General features: G+C 42.0%; 1 protein-coding gene across 2 annotated transcripts in view; it reads right to left on the minus strand.

The window, feature by feature from the left end:
* Positions 1 to 17,847, minus strand: part of GAD1 (glutamate decarboxylase 1) — a 41,598-nt gene that overhangs the window by 15,855 nt on the left and 7,896 nt on the right. Inside the window, exons 4-7 of one of the 2 annotated variants that reach the window (XM_004375527.1) lie at positions 13,496 to 13,654; positions 11,909 to 12,151; positions 8,067 to 8,157; positions 852 to 964 (exon numbers count right to left, since the gene is read on the minus strand). In XM_004375527.1, the coding sequence (XP_004375584.1) occupies positions 852 to 964; positions 8,067 to 8,157; positions 11,909 to 12,151; positions 13,496 to 13,654 (606 nt within the window). Of the gene's footprint in view, positions 1 to 851; positions 965 to 2,236; positions 2,426 to 8,066; positions 8,158 to 11,908; positions 12,152 to 13,495; positions 13,655 to 17,847 lie in introns of those variants that run through there. The other variant, XM_004375528.1, reaches the window with a different exon arrangement.

Consider the following 17,847-nt stretch of genomic DNA (forward strand, 5'->3'; position numbering starts at 1 on the left):
GTGAGTTACAACCTTCCTCCTTCCACTTTCTGCTCAATCTATTTACTGAACAAAGATGAATCTGTTCCCTGAGTCACAGAGACAGAGAAAGAGAGAGTAATGGAGCCTAGAGAAGGAAACGATGACATTGCTTTGTTATCTGCCTGGGTGCTCTCCTCCAAGAATGGCCCAACTGAGTTATTGGGTCATTTAGGAGAGTTCTAAGTTTATTAAAATAAAAACAAACTTGTATTTACCTAAATAAAGGCACAAGGAGAACTGAAGTAACTATCTAGGTATGTCTGGCCAACACACACCAGTCACTTTTGCATCAATTACTTGATTATTAAACAGGCAAATTAATGGTCTGCTTAAATTGCCTGGAAAATTGCAATTCTTATTTCTTCTCTTCTCCATGTACACACTTAAACTGTCCTTGATGGCACAGATAACCCTTCCCTACCTACAAGAATATCTGTCCTTGTTTTAAAGATTCTTTTTATGTCTAAATGGGACTGGAGATTCAAAGTAGATATACCATTTTTGCTGAAATATATCAGTCAATTGATAATCGTGATTCACTGATCCCTAGCTTAACCAATCTGCTTTTGACAGAACAGAGTTGTTTAGCATGGTTCAGACACAGCCTTTCTCAGTTTGAACAGGGTTAGGCACAGCCTTTGTTAGCTAGTACACATAGAATGTAGCATTCTTGCTAGTCTTCATCCTGACAAATATAGGAAGGCAAGAGTATCGAAAAAAACATTTTTCAAGGTCATTATTCTTCCACAAACCCATTCCGTACTTAGTGTTTTCAAGGATCCCAAGTATCCGTATTTGAGGAGCATTAGGGGAGGCAAAGAGAAACGTACCAGGAGAAAATATCCCATCACCATCTTTATTTGACCATCCAACTATCTCTCTCATCTTCTTAAGCGTTATTTGCTCCATGAGGACAAACACGGGTGCAATTTCATATGTAAACCTGGAAAGGTGGTGAGAAAAAGAATGAAAATAAAGAAGACAAACTACTTAATTTGGGTACACAGATGATTAGTTTAGTACTGGTACTTGAGTTCTAAAAAAATATGTTCAAAACCACTAAAACAATTGATTCCCTGAAAATACATTAAGTCACCAACCATAAAATGTAAGAAACCAGCCTGGGTTACCATGAGAGGTGGTGAAAGTCCCTGCTCTGTGATTGTTCAACAACAAAATAGGTTCTCATCTGAATGGGATGGCTTGGGTGTGGTCCACCCAGAAAAACAGAATGAAAGAAAATGATTTTTCTGGGCCCCTTTCACATCTAAGATTGTAGCATGATGCAAATATCAATAGGAAAATGTATTCTAAATTCTATGTAAAATTGGATTGCAACTTTTTTTCTTTTACTGACTACCAATTTCACACCTGTAGAATCTATAAAACCCAGAGCCAAAGTCTACCTTTTAAAAATAATGTAAACATCTAAAAGCTAACTGTGAAGATAATTGGAAAAATTGACCCAGGATTTAAAGAGCTCAATATAATTATCTACATGGTTTTTATAGTGACAATCCCCAAGGAAAACTATGTTTCTATAACTCTCTGAAGTCAATATCTGTCAAGAATAATTATAAATGATGATTTCCTAATTATCAATTATAAATAACAAGAAGACAGTCAACTGGTATACACAGCTAACTGTGAGCATCAGATATCCTGGTAGGTTACTTTTGTCTTCTAACCAACTGATTTAAAAAGTAGCAAGCCATGCTCTTCTCAAAGTAATTCAAAACGTAGGCACAGTCTGGAAGCCTAGTCATTGAAACAAGAAAGTGACACCAAGCATACGGCCTGAGACAAATCAAGGAAGGTCCATCCACAGAAAATTAAGCTAGAAAACAAAAAAAGTATTTATTAAGCTCTGAGGCTCTTTGACTTTCTTCTTTTTGCTTGGGCTTGTTAAGCATTATAGTCTGTGGGCTGGGCTCAGACCTTCCTTGCTGAAGAAGGATGCCTAGATTGACTCAGCCAAGTGATACGGGGGGACTTTATAATTGGTTAGAATGTTTGGGCTGAATGCCAATGCTGAGGATTAATGGGAATTCTTGCTGGCTTAGCGATTTAGAAAAGCTATTTCCAAGGATGAGATAACGATTGTTGTATATAAGACACAGGTGAAGCTACTAATTTTTAATCATGGAGAAAAAGCAATTAATCACATGGTTGTAGAAGAGGACAAACAGGTTCTGGAGGATCCTCAGGGTATGTCTGTTGGTAGAAGAATTTTGTTTCCAAAAAGAATATGTCCATTTTCCTTGGAAGACCCCTGGAAATTTAGGAGGAAGACCCTTGGAAATCATGTGTTCCATTACCATCACCTCTGGAGGTCACAATCATGCTTTGGTTCTGCTCTGAGCCCCATCACCGTAGCAACCAACACTCCCTCATGTCTGATGGCCTGATAAAGGAAGAAGAAGAGAAGGATTCCTGGTTTAGCCTGTGCTGCTGAGTGTACCAAGAGGCAAACTCATGATGTGCTTCTAACCATACTTGAACAAATGTGTTACCAATGGTTCTGCTTGATTTTTGGAAAACATGTTGTAATGGCAAAAAAGGTTTGCATGGTAGGTACTGGCAGCAGTGTGTTTGCTAGACTCTCACAATACCAAATAAGAAGGTTCTCTGGGGTTGTTATGGGGGTAAGACAAGGATAAAATGGAATCATACACCATAATATCAGAACCTTATCAAGGACTGGATGAAAGTTGAGCTTGGAGTCAAGTCAGTGCTAGATGGCCAGGCAGGAACCATATGGGAAAAGGATAAGGGATGGGACTGAAGGCAAGGGTTTGTTCCAGCTCCGTGCTTCATGATTTGAATAATTTTAGTCCCCTGTTTTGCATGAATTAGTCTTTTTACCTAAGTACTAGGAGCATGGCCATTACTCTCAGGATTAGGAGGAAGACTTTAGAGAGTTAGATCATGAGACTATCGTATCTATTTCCACTTCTTTATCTATACAGGTAGCCAATTCCTAAACCTTCCTTTCAGTTATGTTCAACAAATACTTATTGAATTACTGTTCTCTGCCAGGTGACATCTTACATACTGAGGAGACAAAGATGTATAAGAGACTGTTAACAAGTTTGAGGAGGAAGCTTACTAGGATGAATCTAGTATCCGGTTCTTGGCCTTAACTGCACCTAGGGCTTCAAACCAGTTTGTTCCTGTTCAAACCTCTGCTGAGAATTTGCATTTCCATCCCAGATACACTGAATCAGAATCTACATTTTAACAAGATCCCCAGGTGATTCTTATATAATAAATTTTGAGAACCACTTTTCTACTAGTGGAGCTGGAGCCCTGGTGGTGCAGTGGTTTAGAGCTCAGTTGCTAACCAAAAGGTTGACTGTTCAAATCCACCAGCCGCTCCTTGGAAACCCTATGGGACAGTTCTACTCTGTCCCATGGAGTTACTATGAGTCAGAATCAGCTCAACAGCAACATACTAACAACAACACAACAGTAGTTCTCAGAACTGGTCCCTAACCAGGAACTTATTTGAATTGCAAATTCTCAGCAGGGGTTCAAACCTGAATGAACTGGTTCAAGGCCCTGGCTGCACCCTGTTAGGCAGTCCCTGCCTGGGCTTAAAGGACCAGTTATCTCACAGCTAACATCGGCGTATCCTAACTCATGCTCTTAGTCCTGACATCGTCTCCTGGAAGCTGGTAGATTGGTCCATGACTGCTGATCCTAAGCCAGGCCTGACAGATGGGATGTTTCTGAAACTTCCTCTGACCCTGCCTTGCCATGCTGGGCTGCATTTACAATCAGGGAGTCTGCCTGCACCCAACACTTATAGAAGGCCTTAAAGTTCACCCAGAGCAGTGGTTCTTAATTTTATTGGGGTCACAATAGAATCATAGGAAAGCTATGATTCCTCTCTCCAGGAAGAAAATGAGAATATGCACTTCATTTTATATGCAATTATAGGAGGCTGTCCTCTTACAACTTGGACCCCAGGTTGGGAACCCCTTCCCTACATGACAGATGAAAGCAGATGAAGTCAAGAGGTCAGAGGTCAAATATGGATTCATAAGAGGCTGGTTGGATGCCAAAATCAGAGTACAAGATTACATTTCAGAATCAGAGAACAAGAAATTAAACCTGCAAAAAGCTCTGGGTTGAAGTGTAAGAACATGGGATTGGAAGTAAGGATTTAAAACAGTAAGATGGTGACATCCATGGAGTGATACAAAAGGAGAATTCTGAGCCTTTCTATATTCTGAATAGGGCAGTGAGTCAGCCCTTCCCAATGGTGTTCACTCAAAACTAAGGCAAATTGATTGTTGGGAAGCTGTGGTTCTCTTGTAGCATAGTTGCTAGTTGCTACCCAATATCAACTTTCTGTTTCTTCTTTAATAGCAGACCCAAATTTTATTTAGGGTTGCAATTTACCCGGATCAAAGAGTACATTTTTCTAGCCTACCTGTGTGGCAATGGGAATAAGTTATGGCTAAAGAGATATTACGGGAAATGTGGGGAACTTCTGAGAAGGCTTCTCAGAAGAAAGGAGTGTGTCCTCTTTTTGCCCTTCCTTCCTTCCTTGCTTCCTTGCTGCCTGCCTCCCTGCCTTCTTCCTGAGTTCTGGAACAGATACGTGATGGCTAGAACTTCAGCAGCCAGCCTGGACCATGAGGAGACTTTAAGGATGAGAGCCACATAGTACAATATGGATCAGAAAGGCATGAGGAACCTGAATTCTTGGAGACTGGCAAACTGGGAACTCCTTAAATGAGACGAAGAAATAATCTTCTATGTTGACTATTTTGGCACTTCTCTTTGACTTATCCTCTTTACAGATGCAGCAGGCAGTCTATTCTCATCCTGAAGGATCGCACACCTGAGGACAACTTAGTGAATGCCCCCTGGTGTCTAGAGATGATAAGAGACAGACACGAAAGAGTCTGGAACTGAAGGGAAGGGGCCTTGAATAGCAAAGGTGACCTGTAGTGTGGCTACCTTTCCTGGGTGCATCACTGCAGCTTGTATACACTAGGCATTTAAGACTGTAGCCATTTTTGTCTTCAGAACCACTGTGCGGTATGGGTATCATTATCCCTCATTTTCCTGATGAAGAAACTGAAATCTAGAGAAATTCAGTGATTTAAGATCTCACAGTATGTTTCAGAGTCAGAATTCCAAGTTCTTTAAGTCGCAGCTGCTTTTCTATGACAAATGAGAACTGCTTACTTCAGGTTCCTCTCTAACAACCTGTATAGAGTATAATATGACTGATATCTCCCATAGAAAAATTTTCCTGTGTAATTTCTGCAAAAATAAAGCACTAGATGCTTGAAACCATAACCTTGTAACACAAGAGCCATGATAGATCTTGCCATTAGGATTATGTATTGCCATCAGGTGTTTGAGGGCAGGCTATTCTCACAGCTGGCTACTGCTCGACCTGCACGATTGTGCCTGGCAGCCCTGTTTTGAAGAAAAATTGCTGTACACGCCATGGACAACCACATACTTGTGAAGTTTGCCTTGGATTTTCACTGGCCCCTTGCTTGGAAGAATATATCTCAAATCTGTGCACAGGCAGGCATAAAAGCAACAACATAAATGCTCTTTCCGTTCTAACGGTCTAACCTTACCCTTGTCACTTAGATTCAGATATTGGATAGTTCTTCTTTAAAAACTATACTAGGAAAATAGTTATTATTCTCTAATACCAGTGCCACCAAAATTCAATAATGATAGTGCAGGCCCCCAAATGAGTATATCACGAATTAAATCCTCCTCTGTCAAAGATCCTTTTCTCATTCTTCTCTAGGTTTATTGTGAATACTCTTCCCAGTTGGAGAAGTAACTGTCGCATGGGAGCAAATTCCTGGATAAGCTCCCAACAGTGCTGCCACATTTCATGATCTTCCAGGAGAGCTGGCTTAGAACAATTTCTAGATAACAATTATTACTTCTTCAGACAATGGCTTATCTGTAGAATTGACAGAAACTATTTCACTATTTTAAATAACCTTCTTTATTGATCTGCTGGAATTGGATCATATTTTATAAATATCCACTGTTCAGTACAGCTGCAGTTACTATGTGCCATTTAGTTGAATTGGCCTTGACCTCAGATGGATGGGACATATTTTAGTGTTTCACGGCTCAGCTGAGTAAGAGAAGAGTAAGGGACTTTGATTTTATGAACACATACAAAAGGGAAAATTTGTGAGACCTTTCTGATTGAAGAAAAGTCTTTAGGAGGGTATTGGGTCATAAATAGTTCAAAGGGGTGAGTTCCTTTTATTTACTTTGAGATTGGCTATATATTTTAGGAAATAGCATCTAAGAAGGCCACAGAGAATACACACTTAAAGGCAATGGGTGAATTCAGGGCCTATGCTAACATGGGTACTTGGGTCTTAATGTATATATACTTTTTACTCTGCTTTTCTCATTTATTTTCCAAATAGTTGAGTTAAAAAAAAAGTACTTTCTAATTAAAATTGCTCCTTAGTGTTAGATGCTATAATTAAGCATTAGTGTTTTCTTCTCAAGTTATAATTAGTGTATTATGACGTCTGTGCTTGCTGACACATTTTAATCTCACAAATCTTAATACAGTAGAGACCGCAAAGGAGCACTTTTTGTTCGAGGAGACCATAAAAGCAATTGTATTTTTGACCTGAATTCCTCTCCGCCTTTGGGAGGCTCAGTGATCCAACATGGACACTCCATGAAGTTAACCATGACTTAAAGCAGGGAGGCATGAAAACCGTTTTCATTTTTCAATCGATTTAATCTTTTATGCCTTTTAGCACTAAAGGCTTTGCTTGTCACGTTTGCTTTTCAAAATTTGCCATTGTTGTTTTAAATTAGCAAACAAAGCAGGAATCCTTAATTAATGGAAACTTTTCTGAATGTGGTTAAGTCTTTACAGACACCGCACTATAGTTTTGGAACACACACAAATCAATATATAATTTTAAAATGTCCTTTAGGTTTTGTGGCTGGGAGTGGTTTGTTTCAGAAAAATATAAAATACTTTAAAGTTAGTAACTTGCATTCTCTCGTGATAGCAAACTGAATTTCTCATTTTAAATAATACAACCCTTTCACCTAAACTCACTTTTCTGAATCTTATTATATTATAAACTTCAAAAGCAGGTGGCCATTTTCTGAATATTTCCACAGCGACTGTTGTTGTTACCTGCCATGGAGTCCACTTCTGACTCATGGTGACCCCATGCACAATGGAATCAGACCATTGTGATCGATAGGGTTTTCTCTGGCTGATTTTTGGAAGTAGATCACCAGGCCTTTCTTCCTAGTCTGTCTTAGTCTAGAAGCTCCACTGAAACTTGTTCAGCATCGTAGCAACACACAAGCCTGCACTGACAGGTGAGTGGTAGCTGCACATGAGGTGCATTAGCTGGAAATTGCATCCTTGGTCTCCCGCCCTCTCCACAGTGACTAAAACCCAGGTAATACTTGCACCCCTCAAGGCCTTAGAATCAATTTCATATAAATTTACAAAAACTTAGAAAGAAACAAAGACTCTGACTACACAAACAAGTATGGGAAAAAATGTCAAATTCAGAAAAACAGTTATTTTGAAAGGAATACATAATGCACCAGCTGAATTTTATTGTAGAAATTTTAGTTAAGCAATCGATTGATTTGGTCAAATTGGTTTGTAGCTTTCTGGCAGCTTTAGTTATAGAGGAAGTATGACTAATAAGGATCAATGTAGTTGGATGGGAAAATGAACCAAGATCATATCCTAAAACATTAGCTCTTTAGATACACCGTTAAGAGACATGGAATCTTGTAACATGAAATTTCACACTTCAGTTTGAAAGCTAGAGCTATCATTTCTTATGACCATACTATCATTAAGTTGCATTTTTCAATTCAAAAAGTGTTGAGCATCTACTCTTAAACCAGAACTGTGATAAACCTAAAAGATTTTAAGAGAAAATGACCAGGGCAACTTAAATAAAATTATTATGAAACCAATGGAATTGGACTTGTAAAGCAACAAGCGATAAGCCATACATCATGGACGCTTACATGGGACTTACATATTGGTATTGGCAGTTGATGTCAGCCATTCGCCGGCTAAGCCAATGATATCCAATCCAGTGGAGAGCTGGTTGAAAAAGCGAGGATGACCTAGAGAGGTGAATAACAGGCAAGCATCAAGGAAAACCCTGATTTTCAAGCTACCTTCAAAACAAAAGGCCTGCCCCACTGAGCCTCATTTATGGGTCCTCCATCTCAATGATGTATCTGATACAGAGGCCCCAAGATCTTTGAGAAGGAACGCAGGTTAGCCCACTCTACAACAACCCTTAGCATTAATGATATCCCCCAAATCTATATGTTTCTAAAGCATAATGATTTTTTTTAAAAAATCCAGTATTGTAAAACTGATCATGCTTTCCAATGTCTTATTTGGTGATTTCCAGATGAACTCCTCTTTTATACTTACTATAACTACAAAACAGAATGTGATGGTCCTGCTTTTCTCTGTAAAACTGTTTCAATTTTTAATTTGACATCCCAAGGATAATCCCAAAATCAAGGTTTTGCTGACGAAGAAGAGACTGCAGGCCTCAGAGAAGGTTTGTGGCTTTGTGGACCAAACCAAGCCTGGGACAGGGCTAGCTTTGATGCTGATACTGTGGGTATGGCATTACTCTCTGGGTATCTGTGTTAGTCCAGTCAAATATGACATCAAGCTTGGGTATGTTTTGTCCATATATAGGCAGGTGACTGTTAAACTAATTTATTGCTGAGATGACCCGGAATCTCCGTGATACAGCGGCAGACAGAGCCTCCTTCACTTATTGAGTTGCCGATGAAGTAATTGTTATTACTACATAACTCTATAGTCTTTTGCAATCCACAGAACACTTTAAAAAGTCTTTGTTCTCAGCAAATTCAGGATTGTTGCCAAGTTTTGGCCAACTTGGCATTCACTGGAAAACTCAACTCCACATCAGCAGGCTTGGCTCAGCTGTCACGAAGGAGTCAACGCAATAGATTATCTAGGGGGTGTGTGACAGAGAACCGGTGTTAGGAAGATACGCTGACTGCTGTGTTTCCAGTGGAAATTGCCTCTGCCTCTGCCTCTGCAATAACTGTCAGAGAGCTAGTGCTTGAATGTTTCTGGTCTAACTCCCCTCTCTGAGAATGTCTCTTCTTCCCTAGTTGTGATGGGGACCCATTCAAAACATCTGGACTATCTATGACTCAGAATATACCAATCTCTGTATCTCAAGAGTTCTCAAAAATGAATAATAAATTTTATTTTTAAATAAGGAAGCATAATCAGTAAACTTAGTGTAAGTATGGGCCCAGGTTGCAGACATTCATGTGGAATGAATAGTTCAAACTAGCCCATTTCACTCTACTTTTCTCAGTACCAACAGAATCTATGAGATCTCCTGCAACATAACTAATTTTGTTGAAATCCATTAAAATTTCCACGTGATCTACCCCTTTTAAAACTCAACAACAAACATTAGATTTTAAGACATAACTGAATCATAAATAAATGCAATCACACTACCTGCTAATGTATCAAAACTACGTAGCGTGGCAGAGGCAAAAGATGAACAAAGACAGACAGACACCAATGCCCACAAATCAAGAAGAAACCATTGTCTCTTTGTCCACTAAAATACAAAAGACATAAAGTCCACAAAAACTTTAATTTTAGCTTATGGTGCTACCTTATATCCTCAAAATCTTGTTAACGGAATTTCTATCAAGTAACAAAATGACCTAGTTAAAATTTAAATTTCGATTTCAACTTTCTATATTCAGTGAAAATAACAAATGATAGATGTGGTAGGGAGCAGCAACATGGCCTAAAGTAAGGTAGGAGGAGAAAGAAGGAGTACTTTTTATAAAAATAAAGTTTTTCAACAAATAAACTGCAAGAAGAAAAGAGATGGAGAAATCCATTGATTAAGAGACACATCAACCAACTGCAGTGTGAGGGACTTACTTAGATTCTGATCAAATAAATCATAATAAAACAAAACATTTATGAAATCCATGAGACAGTTGGAAATTTGAACACTGAGTGAATATTTGATGATATTAAGTATAATGTAAATTTTAGTGTTTTTAGGTGTAACAATGATACTGTGGTTTTTTTCTAAGACTTCTTGTGGATGAAGACTAAGATAAATAGATAGATAATAGATAGGTAGGGAGGTAGGTAGATTGATTCTCATACACTGGACTAATGACCGTCCATGATTTCTCTGATCATGAGACACTTTCATTTTATAGAGAATGAAAAAATCAATTGCCTTTGAGTTTATTCTGACTCATGGTGACCTCATTTGTGTCAGAGTAGAACTGTGCTCCACAGAGTTTTCAATAGCTAATTTTTCAGAAGTAGATCACCAGGCATTTCATCTAAGGTACCTCTGGGTGGTCTTGAACCTCCAACCTTTCAGTTAGCAGCTGAGCTCGTTAACCATTTGCACCACCCAGGGACTCCAGTAATGTAGACAATATGAGATGCTATGATGACAAATTCATGTATTTTTCTTTGAAGGACAACATTCTGGGCTTTAATGATAAAAGTGTGTGGTCTCCATCTCTCTGCGAAAGTGTATGCAAAGTCAACTGACAAAATAAAGAACACTGGACCAAAGTAAGTCAAGCTAAAACATACATGGGGAATTCTGACTCTTTTATCCAGCTAAATAACACCATTTGATCTCCATCAGGAATAAGTAAGCCATCAGATGAAGCTGAGATATAACTAAATTAATGAGAGTGCTTTTCATTAAAAATCAAACAACACAGACTTTGAACATATAATTGAGTTTTATCCATCCAAACTGTATCCAGTGAAATCACACTTATGCCAGTGGTGCTTCCAGAGCTCAAAGTTATTTGGGATTCTTTTTTTAAAAAATGCCTCTTCGGCCAGCCTCATTGTTTCATTGCAACACTTTGTTTTTGACATCCAATAGCCTTACTCAGCTCTATCACCATCCTCCCCAGTTTTGGCCTTAAATCTATCTTCAAATGACTAACGAGAATGAGAAGAAATATAAAGGAGAGGAAGAAAGAAAGAAGAGAGAGGAAAAAAGGAGGGGCTGCCAATTGTGGCCTCTGGGGCTCCCCCTGTGGTGGCAACTATGCCACAGACTGCCAATTCCTATAGCTCCATCTGCCCCAGAGCTCAGGAAAGCCAGGCTGTAGTAGGGAAAGAGTTATGGGGAGAAGGAACCACCGTTTCATATCTAGGCTTAGAAACAGCCCAGACAGAGGTCTAAAAAGTATTTGAACTTGAGACAACTTTAAATTAACCATTTTGGCCAGAATTGCTGGTTAGAGAGGGCTCCTGTAACATGAAACGAGGCAATTGAGGAGTTGGAAATAGGATATGGTGATTCAGGGTCTCTAAACCACAGAGGTTGGAATAGAATGTGAAGGAGAGGGGTTGACTTTTTGGCCTAGACAATAGAAGGAGAGGGAAATGGCCCCAATCTGTGTGAGGGAGAGGCAAGGGTAGAATTTATCACAATGAAATAGGCACGGAAAAGGAAGAGGAAAAAGGAAAAGAGGTAGGGGATGGGTTGTTCTGCTCTTTAGGTTGTCAAGAGCCTAAAACCAAGAATGAACAACTCTTTATACAGAAGTTGACATGTATCTATATCTTCTTAATCTACCCTTACAACAATAAATGATAAGATAATAAGTTTCTGCCAGAGTCAGAGGACTTCCATCAACTGTCACTGCCCGAGGTCATTCTTGTGGTCATGGAGCATTCTGCTGCCTTCCCTCGGTAGGGTTTTTCCTCCTTCAACATGAGTTTGATATCCTCCCAATATGCATGGGCGAGGTGGAAGGCAAGGGTGCCACTGCAGGTCTACCTGGCTCTCACCCTTACCTGTGCGGACCCCATACTTCAGGGTGTCTCTGCAGTCAACCAGGATCTGCTCCAGGGATTCAGGGTGGTCAGAGAGCTCCAAGTTGAAGCCCTCCATGCCTTCCAGCAGCTGGTGTGGGTGATGAAAATCCAGCACCTTGGTGGAGCGGTCGAATGTCTTGCGGACATAGTTGAGGAGTATGTCCACTACCTCCAGTAGAAACTGCACAGTTTGCTCCTCCCCGTTCTTAGCTGGAAGCAAATCTGAGAGGTAAAAGCCAACAAGTGATTATAAACTGCCTCACATCTGGATTTCCTTGGCCCAGAAATCCCTAAAATGAGTCATGATATCTTTACAGGCCAAATTTCATTTCAGGGTATATATACTCATGGAGAATCTGATGTACCATACCCCCAGATAAAAGCAAATATGCACTTACACAAAATTTTTGCATACAATTTCTGGGATTCACAGCCTTTGTGCTTTGAGAAGCTGTGAGCTCCCTGCCACTATAGCTGTCCATTTGCAGGCTGATGGGCACCTATCCTAATGGAGGAGTCTTCTGTCTTGCTTCCCTCATACAAGGCATGTCTCTGTGCCTCTGGTTCAGACACTGGGCTTTTGATTTGATGTTATGATGTGCTTGATCTGTCAATACTAGAGGGCAAAGCTTCTGTCGGTAGGGGCTGGGTTCTTCCCTGAAGTGGGTGGCCCTTTGTGGTATCCTCAGACAGGAAATGAGAACTGAAAGGTGGGCTTGGGAAGGTGAGAGAGGGGACCCCTGCCTCTCTCTTGACCTCATCCTTTGGGCCTGAACTTTGGGATGTCTGGAGGTGACTGAGCATCATCTGGTATTACAGGGGTTGCAGCCTCTGCTAGGCAGAGTCATGCTGGGCAGCTAACCAGGGAGGAATGCTGTAGGTGGCCCCAACTGATGATGTAAGCCATAGCTCAAGAGCAGATTATCTGGCTACACATGGTACTCTGTGTCCATTTCCTGGATTATCTCTGAGTTTTAATAAAGTCTTGTTTGATGTTCTGGTTTGGCCTCTGTGGCCCTATGGGGGGGGGGTCTACCTTTGAGCTGTTGTGGGGAGAGGGGTGAAACACCTCCTGAGACCAGTGTTGGGAGGGGACAGCAGTAATCAGTTAAAGATCCCCCGAAGGAAAATGAATTTCAGTATAGCCTTTAGTTATGAGGCCCTTTCACACATCTCCCAACAGGATGACTCTTTTTTTTTGGGGGGGGGGGCTGTGAGGGATACATGTTATTAAGGGAACCAAAGGATTTCTTACATGTAAGATTCCTTCAGCTTCTGAGAGTCTATGACTCATATTTGTCCCTGCAAGTGTCTTATAGGGGCTAGTCTAATAAATTGACTATTTTGTTAATTGCCCTCACCCAACTTCCAAAATGATGGAGTCTGGGGCAGTTGGAAAGAAGGAAGTATATTATATTCCAATTCCCAAAAAGAAGTTTCATGAGGATTCAGAGAGAGTAATGACATTTTTTGGCAAAAGAAGTAAAATTTCAGGAAAAAAGTCAAGAAAGTCAAACAAGGAACCTACTGGAAAGCACTAGGGCCAGGGTTGGGGAGAAGGACTACCTCGAGCAAACAAGTTGGAGAAGTCAGTCTCCGTGCGCCGGAAGCGGGCATCGCGGTCACTGTTTTCACAGGAGAGCAAGTTCTTGGAGGACTGCCTCTCCTTGAACACGCTCACAAGCCGGCTCTTCTCTTCCAGGCTGTTGGTCCTTTGCAAGAAGCCTATGGCACAAGAAGCTGAGTCAGAGGGAGTGTGCGGAGCTATCCTGCCTCCGAAGGTCAGCTGCTGGGTCCAAGTTGACTCTCCAAGTGGGATTCTTGTTTCTCCTGAGAAGTCTAGCATTTTATATATAGTGGCTCTGGCACTACTCGCCTTCAGGCGAGGAGGAGGCAGTGCCAAGTGTCATCAGTGGCACAGACTCAGTCATGCAAGAGAGAAAAACAGTTAGTGAAGCCCATTCTGCTCTCTGAACGTGACAGTGAACTCAGAATTAAGTCAATTGGACAGTTTCCACTCCAGTAACCAGCCCCAGGATGAGGTTTTAAGGGAAGGGATGCAATCAGAGAAGATGCTGCCAGCACTGGGTTTATGGGCTGTGCAATGAGGGAGAGGAGGGAATGACGACCAACAGAGAGAGGATTGAGTAAGGACCAGCATCAGGGATTAGGGAAGATGCTTTCCTTTGGCACCAGGTAATGCTCACAGAGTTGAGTATAAGTTTAAGTGTTTGGACCTAAACCTGGAGGGCAGCTTTCCCTGTACTACCATCTCTCCTTGAATAAAAGTATTGGAGAAAGAGAGAAGAAAGCTTGAAATCTATGCGGTGACTTTTAATTCTATAAATACTTTTTGAGCACCTATTGCTGAAAAACACTGTGCTAAGCTTTTAGGATGAGGAAAGTAGACAAAGATAAATTAGACACACTCTGCCCTCCAGTAGCTTACAGTCTAGCAGACAAGATAGACCTGGATGTGCCTTTGATGGTGACCGAGGTTGTAATAAAGACCGAAGGTGATCGAAGAACTTAAGAGAGATGAACTCTGAAGTCCAGAGTGGGTTCTAAGCTTGTCGTCTGCAGCTCAGAGGGAGTGGAAATCTCTCCCACCTGAGAAGAACACAACAAACGATGCCAGCAGCAAACAGAGAAGCAGGGCTGAACCAATGGGCTGGAGAACCTGCCAGCTTGGAGCATACTCCCTCCCTCCACCTCCACCTATCCCCTCTGGGGCTTCTGGCCTGCAAACCTGCTCCTTCCCTCAGCATCTCCTCCAATTCAGCCTCAATCTTAGCCCCAAATGCAACATACTTAAAAGAGGAAGAAAGTTCCAAGCTTCTTGGTGACCCCCAAGCTGTCTCTATAGATACCAAGATCCTTGGGGAGGATCACATACGTCACAAGCAAGCTTGGAAGGAAGTCCCAGGAGGTGCAAGGACAGACAAGTTAATCTGGGGAATTCAGCTTTACTTCCCCAGGACTGCAGTTCAGTGGTGATGGGTGGAGGAAGCAGGGATGTAGGGGAAGGTTTCGGTGATTAGAATCCTCCTACACGCAAGAGCCAGTGTCTATTTTTGGAGGAGGAAAAGGAAGGCAGAGGCACAGGCCCTTCACTGTTTCCAGCACCTTTTATAAACTTAGCACTAAAGCCCTGAAGGACGTCAGAAGAAGGGAAGTAAAGTATAACAGACCCCACATTTGGATATAAAGATGAGGGTCATATCCCTTTTCTCACTTCTTCTCCCACTTTCTGAATTCCTCCTCCAAATCCCTAGAGTCCAGAACCAGGAGGCAGCACTCATTTACCAGTGAACAAAGTGGCATCCAGAGGGATGCAGGAGCATGTGGCTCCTGAGTTCTGAGACTGGTCTCCTGGTCCTGGAACAGTGAGCTGTGGAATTTGCTAGGCTGGAGAGACCAAACCCAAGTGGCCTAATGGAGGCAAGGTCCTGCCTCGCTGAAGCCCCACTCTCTAGTCTCTGTCCTCTGGCTTCTGACTCAATCCTCTGGAAAAAAACTTAATTCTCCTTTGAGCTTTAGAAACTCCTTTCCTATGGGCAGCCGCAGGGACCAGGACCTTGCTTCAAGCTTTGGATATTATCCCCAAAGGAGGTTTTGACACAGGCACCCCAGAGATGTCCTCATAGGGTTGGGAGATGACAATTATCACACAACTTTAAACCTACATTTCATTCCAGGACCACACTTCCTGCAGTGTGCTAGGAATGAATATTTTCTATAAATCTCTGTAATTATATTACAAATAACACAATTACTTTGCATTACAATTTGAGTTTCTAAAGAAACTATTAATTTGCTTATGTAAACATTTAATGTATAGTGTCATTTCTTTCATCCTGTTTTAGAAGGTATTTATTTTCTAAACTATCGGGAGCCACAAAAAAGGTAAATGACCCATGCCTCCGGGGCTCTGAGAGGTCTGGAAGGAACCAGATACTTCTCCAGGGATGGAGAGGTGGTGGATGACCTTGAGGTCAGCACTTTGACAACTTCGCTGGCTGACAACGGGTAGGAGCAGGGAGCCCTGAGACTGAAGCAGACTGTCCTCTCTCTGGCGCTGTACCCTGGCTGTGAAAACCCGATTTAAGCTTGTGGGTAACTGGTAACCAAGCTCAGTATTTTAAGAGGCAAAGAGAGAGGCAGAGGGAAGCCAGCGCTGCAGTTGTGTTTGGTCAGTTTATAGCATGCTGTCCAGTTTCAACGGACAAGAGGAGGCAAGCCCTGTCATGACCTCGCCTCTGTGCCAAGGGGAGCTCCTGCTGCTGCGTCCTCACCCCCTGCCTCCAAATGCAGAAGCCTAAAGGACCCAGGGAGTGGTGGAGAGAACACATGCCTACCTGAAGGAGGCAGCCAGCACTCAGCTGCAGCCAGCTGTTTCCATGTGGGGCTGCGAGTTGTGCATGGCATAAGGGCTCACAGCCAAAGGGGTGATGTGCCCTGGCACGGAGCTGCATTAGACTGGAGGAGGGGCTGATTTTACGGGCCAAGAGCACCCTGCCAGATCATCCTCCACCTTTTTTTTTTCAAGAATGGCCAGAAATACAGAATATTTGAAGTATCTCTGTTTTTAAAAGCTGGGGACTAATACAAAAACGTAGAAACACACACACACTGTGCGGGCTAAATAAAAGAGCTCAGGGGCTGTAACTGGCAGCCAGTTTGGGACCTTTGCATAATAAGTGATAGAGGCCCAAGGACACATTCAGAAGTTAGCCCAGTCCAGGGCTAGAAGTTAGGGCTCCCTGTGTCTTATTTTATTTAGGTCATGCCACCTTGCCTGTGGCCACCCCCATTCTCCAAGACTCTGGGTTTCTTCTAGCTGATTACTCTCCCGGCGGGGAGTCTGCCTCCAGAGCTGAGGGCACCACTAGTGGGACCCTGGTACTTCCTAACAGTCTTACTCCTTGGCTTTTAGTGGAGGGAGAGGTAGAGGACTGGGTCTTAGAAGGACACTGAGGTTGCTTGTGGGAGTTACCCATGACAATGAGTTTGGAGGTGGGAAGAACACATTTAGTTCCTCTGTTGCCTTAAGGTGAAAAGTCAAACCAACCCCTGTGGTGTGGGTCAAGAGTGCACCATCCAGGCCCATGAAGGTCTGGGAGAAGGGGAGTGGATCCAGGGTTAAAACCATGAACTGCACTCTGCCTCCACTAGGTTAAAATGGATAGTCAGAGTTAGCTTAAAGTATGGAAAATAAATCCTCCTGGCTTTTTGTTTCCTTTCAGAATCAAATCTAAGGTGTAGCTTCCTAACCTGTAGCTCCAAACTTTGTTGTTCTTGTTGTTGTGTAGGTGCTGTCGAGTCAGGTCTAACTCACAGCAACCCTGTGTACAACAAAATGAAACACTGCCTGCTTCTGTGCCATCCTCACAATCATTGCTATGTTTGAGCCCATTGTTGCAGCCACTGTGTCAGGTCATCTCGTTGAGGGGTCTTTCTCTTTTTTCCCAATCCTCTACTTTACCAAGCATGATGTCCTTTTCCAGAGACTGGTCCCTCCTGATAACATGTCAACAGTATGTGATCCTCACTTCTAAGGAGCATTCTGGCTGTACCTCTTCCAAGACAGATTAGTTCAACCTTCTGGCAATCCGTGGTACATTCAATATTCTTCACCAGCACGATTACTCAAAGGCATCAATTCTTCTTCGGTCTTCCTTATTCATTGTCCAGCTCTGACATGCATATGAGGTGATCGAAAATGCCATAGCTTGGGTCAGGCACACTTTAGTCCTCAAAGTGACATCTTTGCTTTTGAACACTTTAAAGAGGTCTTTGGCAGCAGATTTGCCCAATGCAATACGTTGTTTGATTTCTTGACTGCTGCTTCCACGGGTGCTGATTGTGCATCCAAGTAAAAGGAAATCCTTGACAATTTCACTATTTGTCCATTTATT

The sequence above is a fragment of the Trichechus manatus genome, unplaced genomic scaffold (genome assembly GCF_000243295.1).
Source record: "Trichechus manatus latirostris isolate Lorelei unplaced genomic scaffold, TriManLat1.0 scaffold00037, whole genome shotgun sequence".
Classification (NCBI taxonomy): Eukaryota; Metazoa; Chordata; class Mammalia; order Sirenia; family Trichechidae; genus Trichechus; species Trichechus manatus.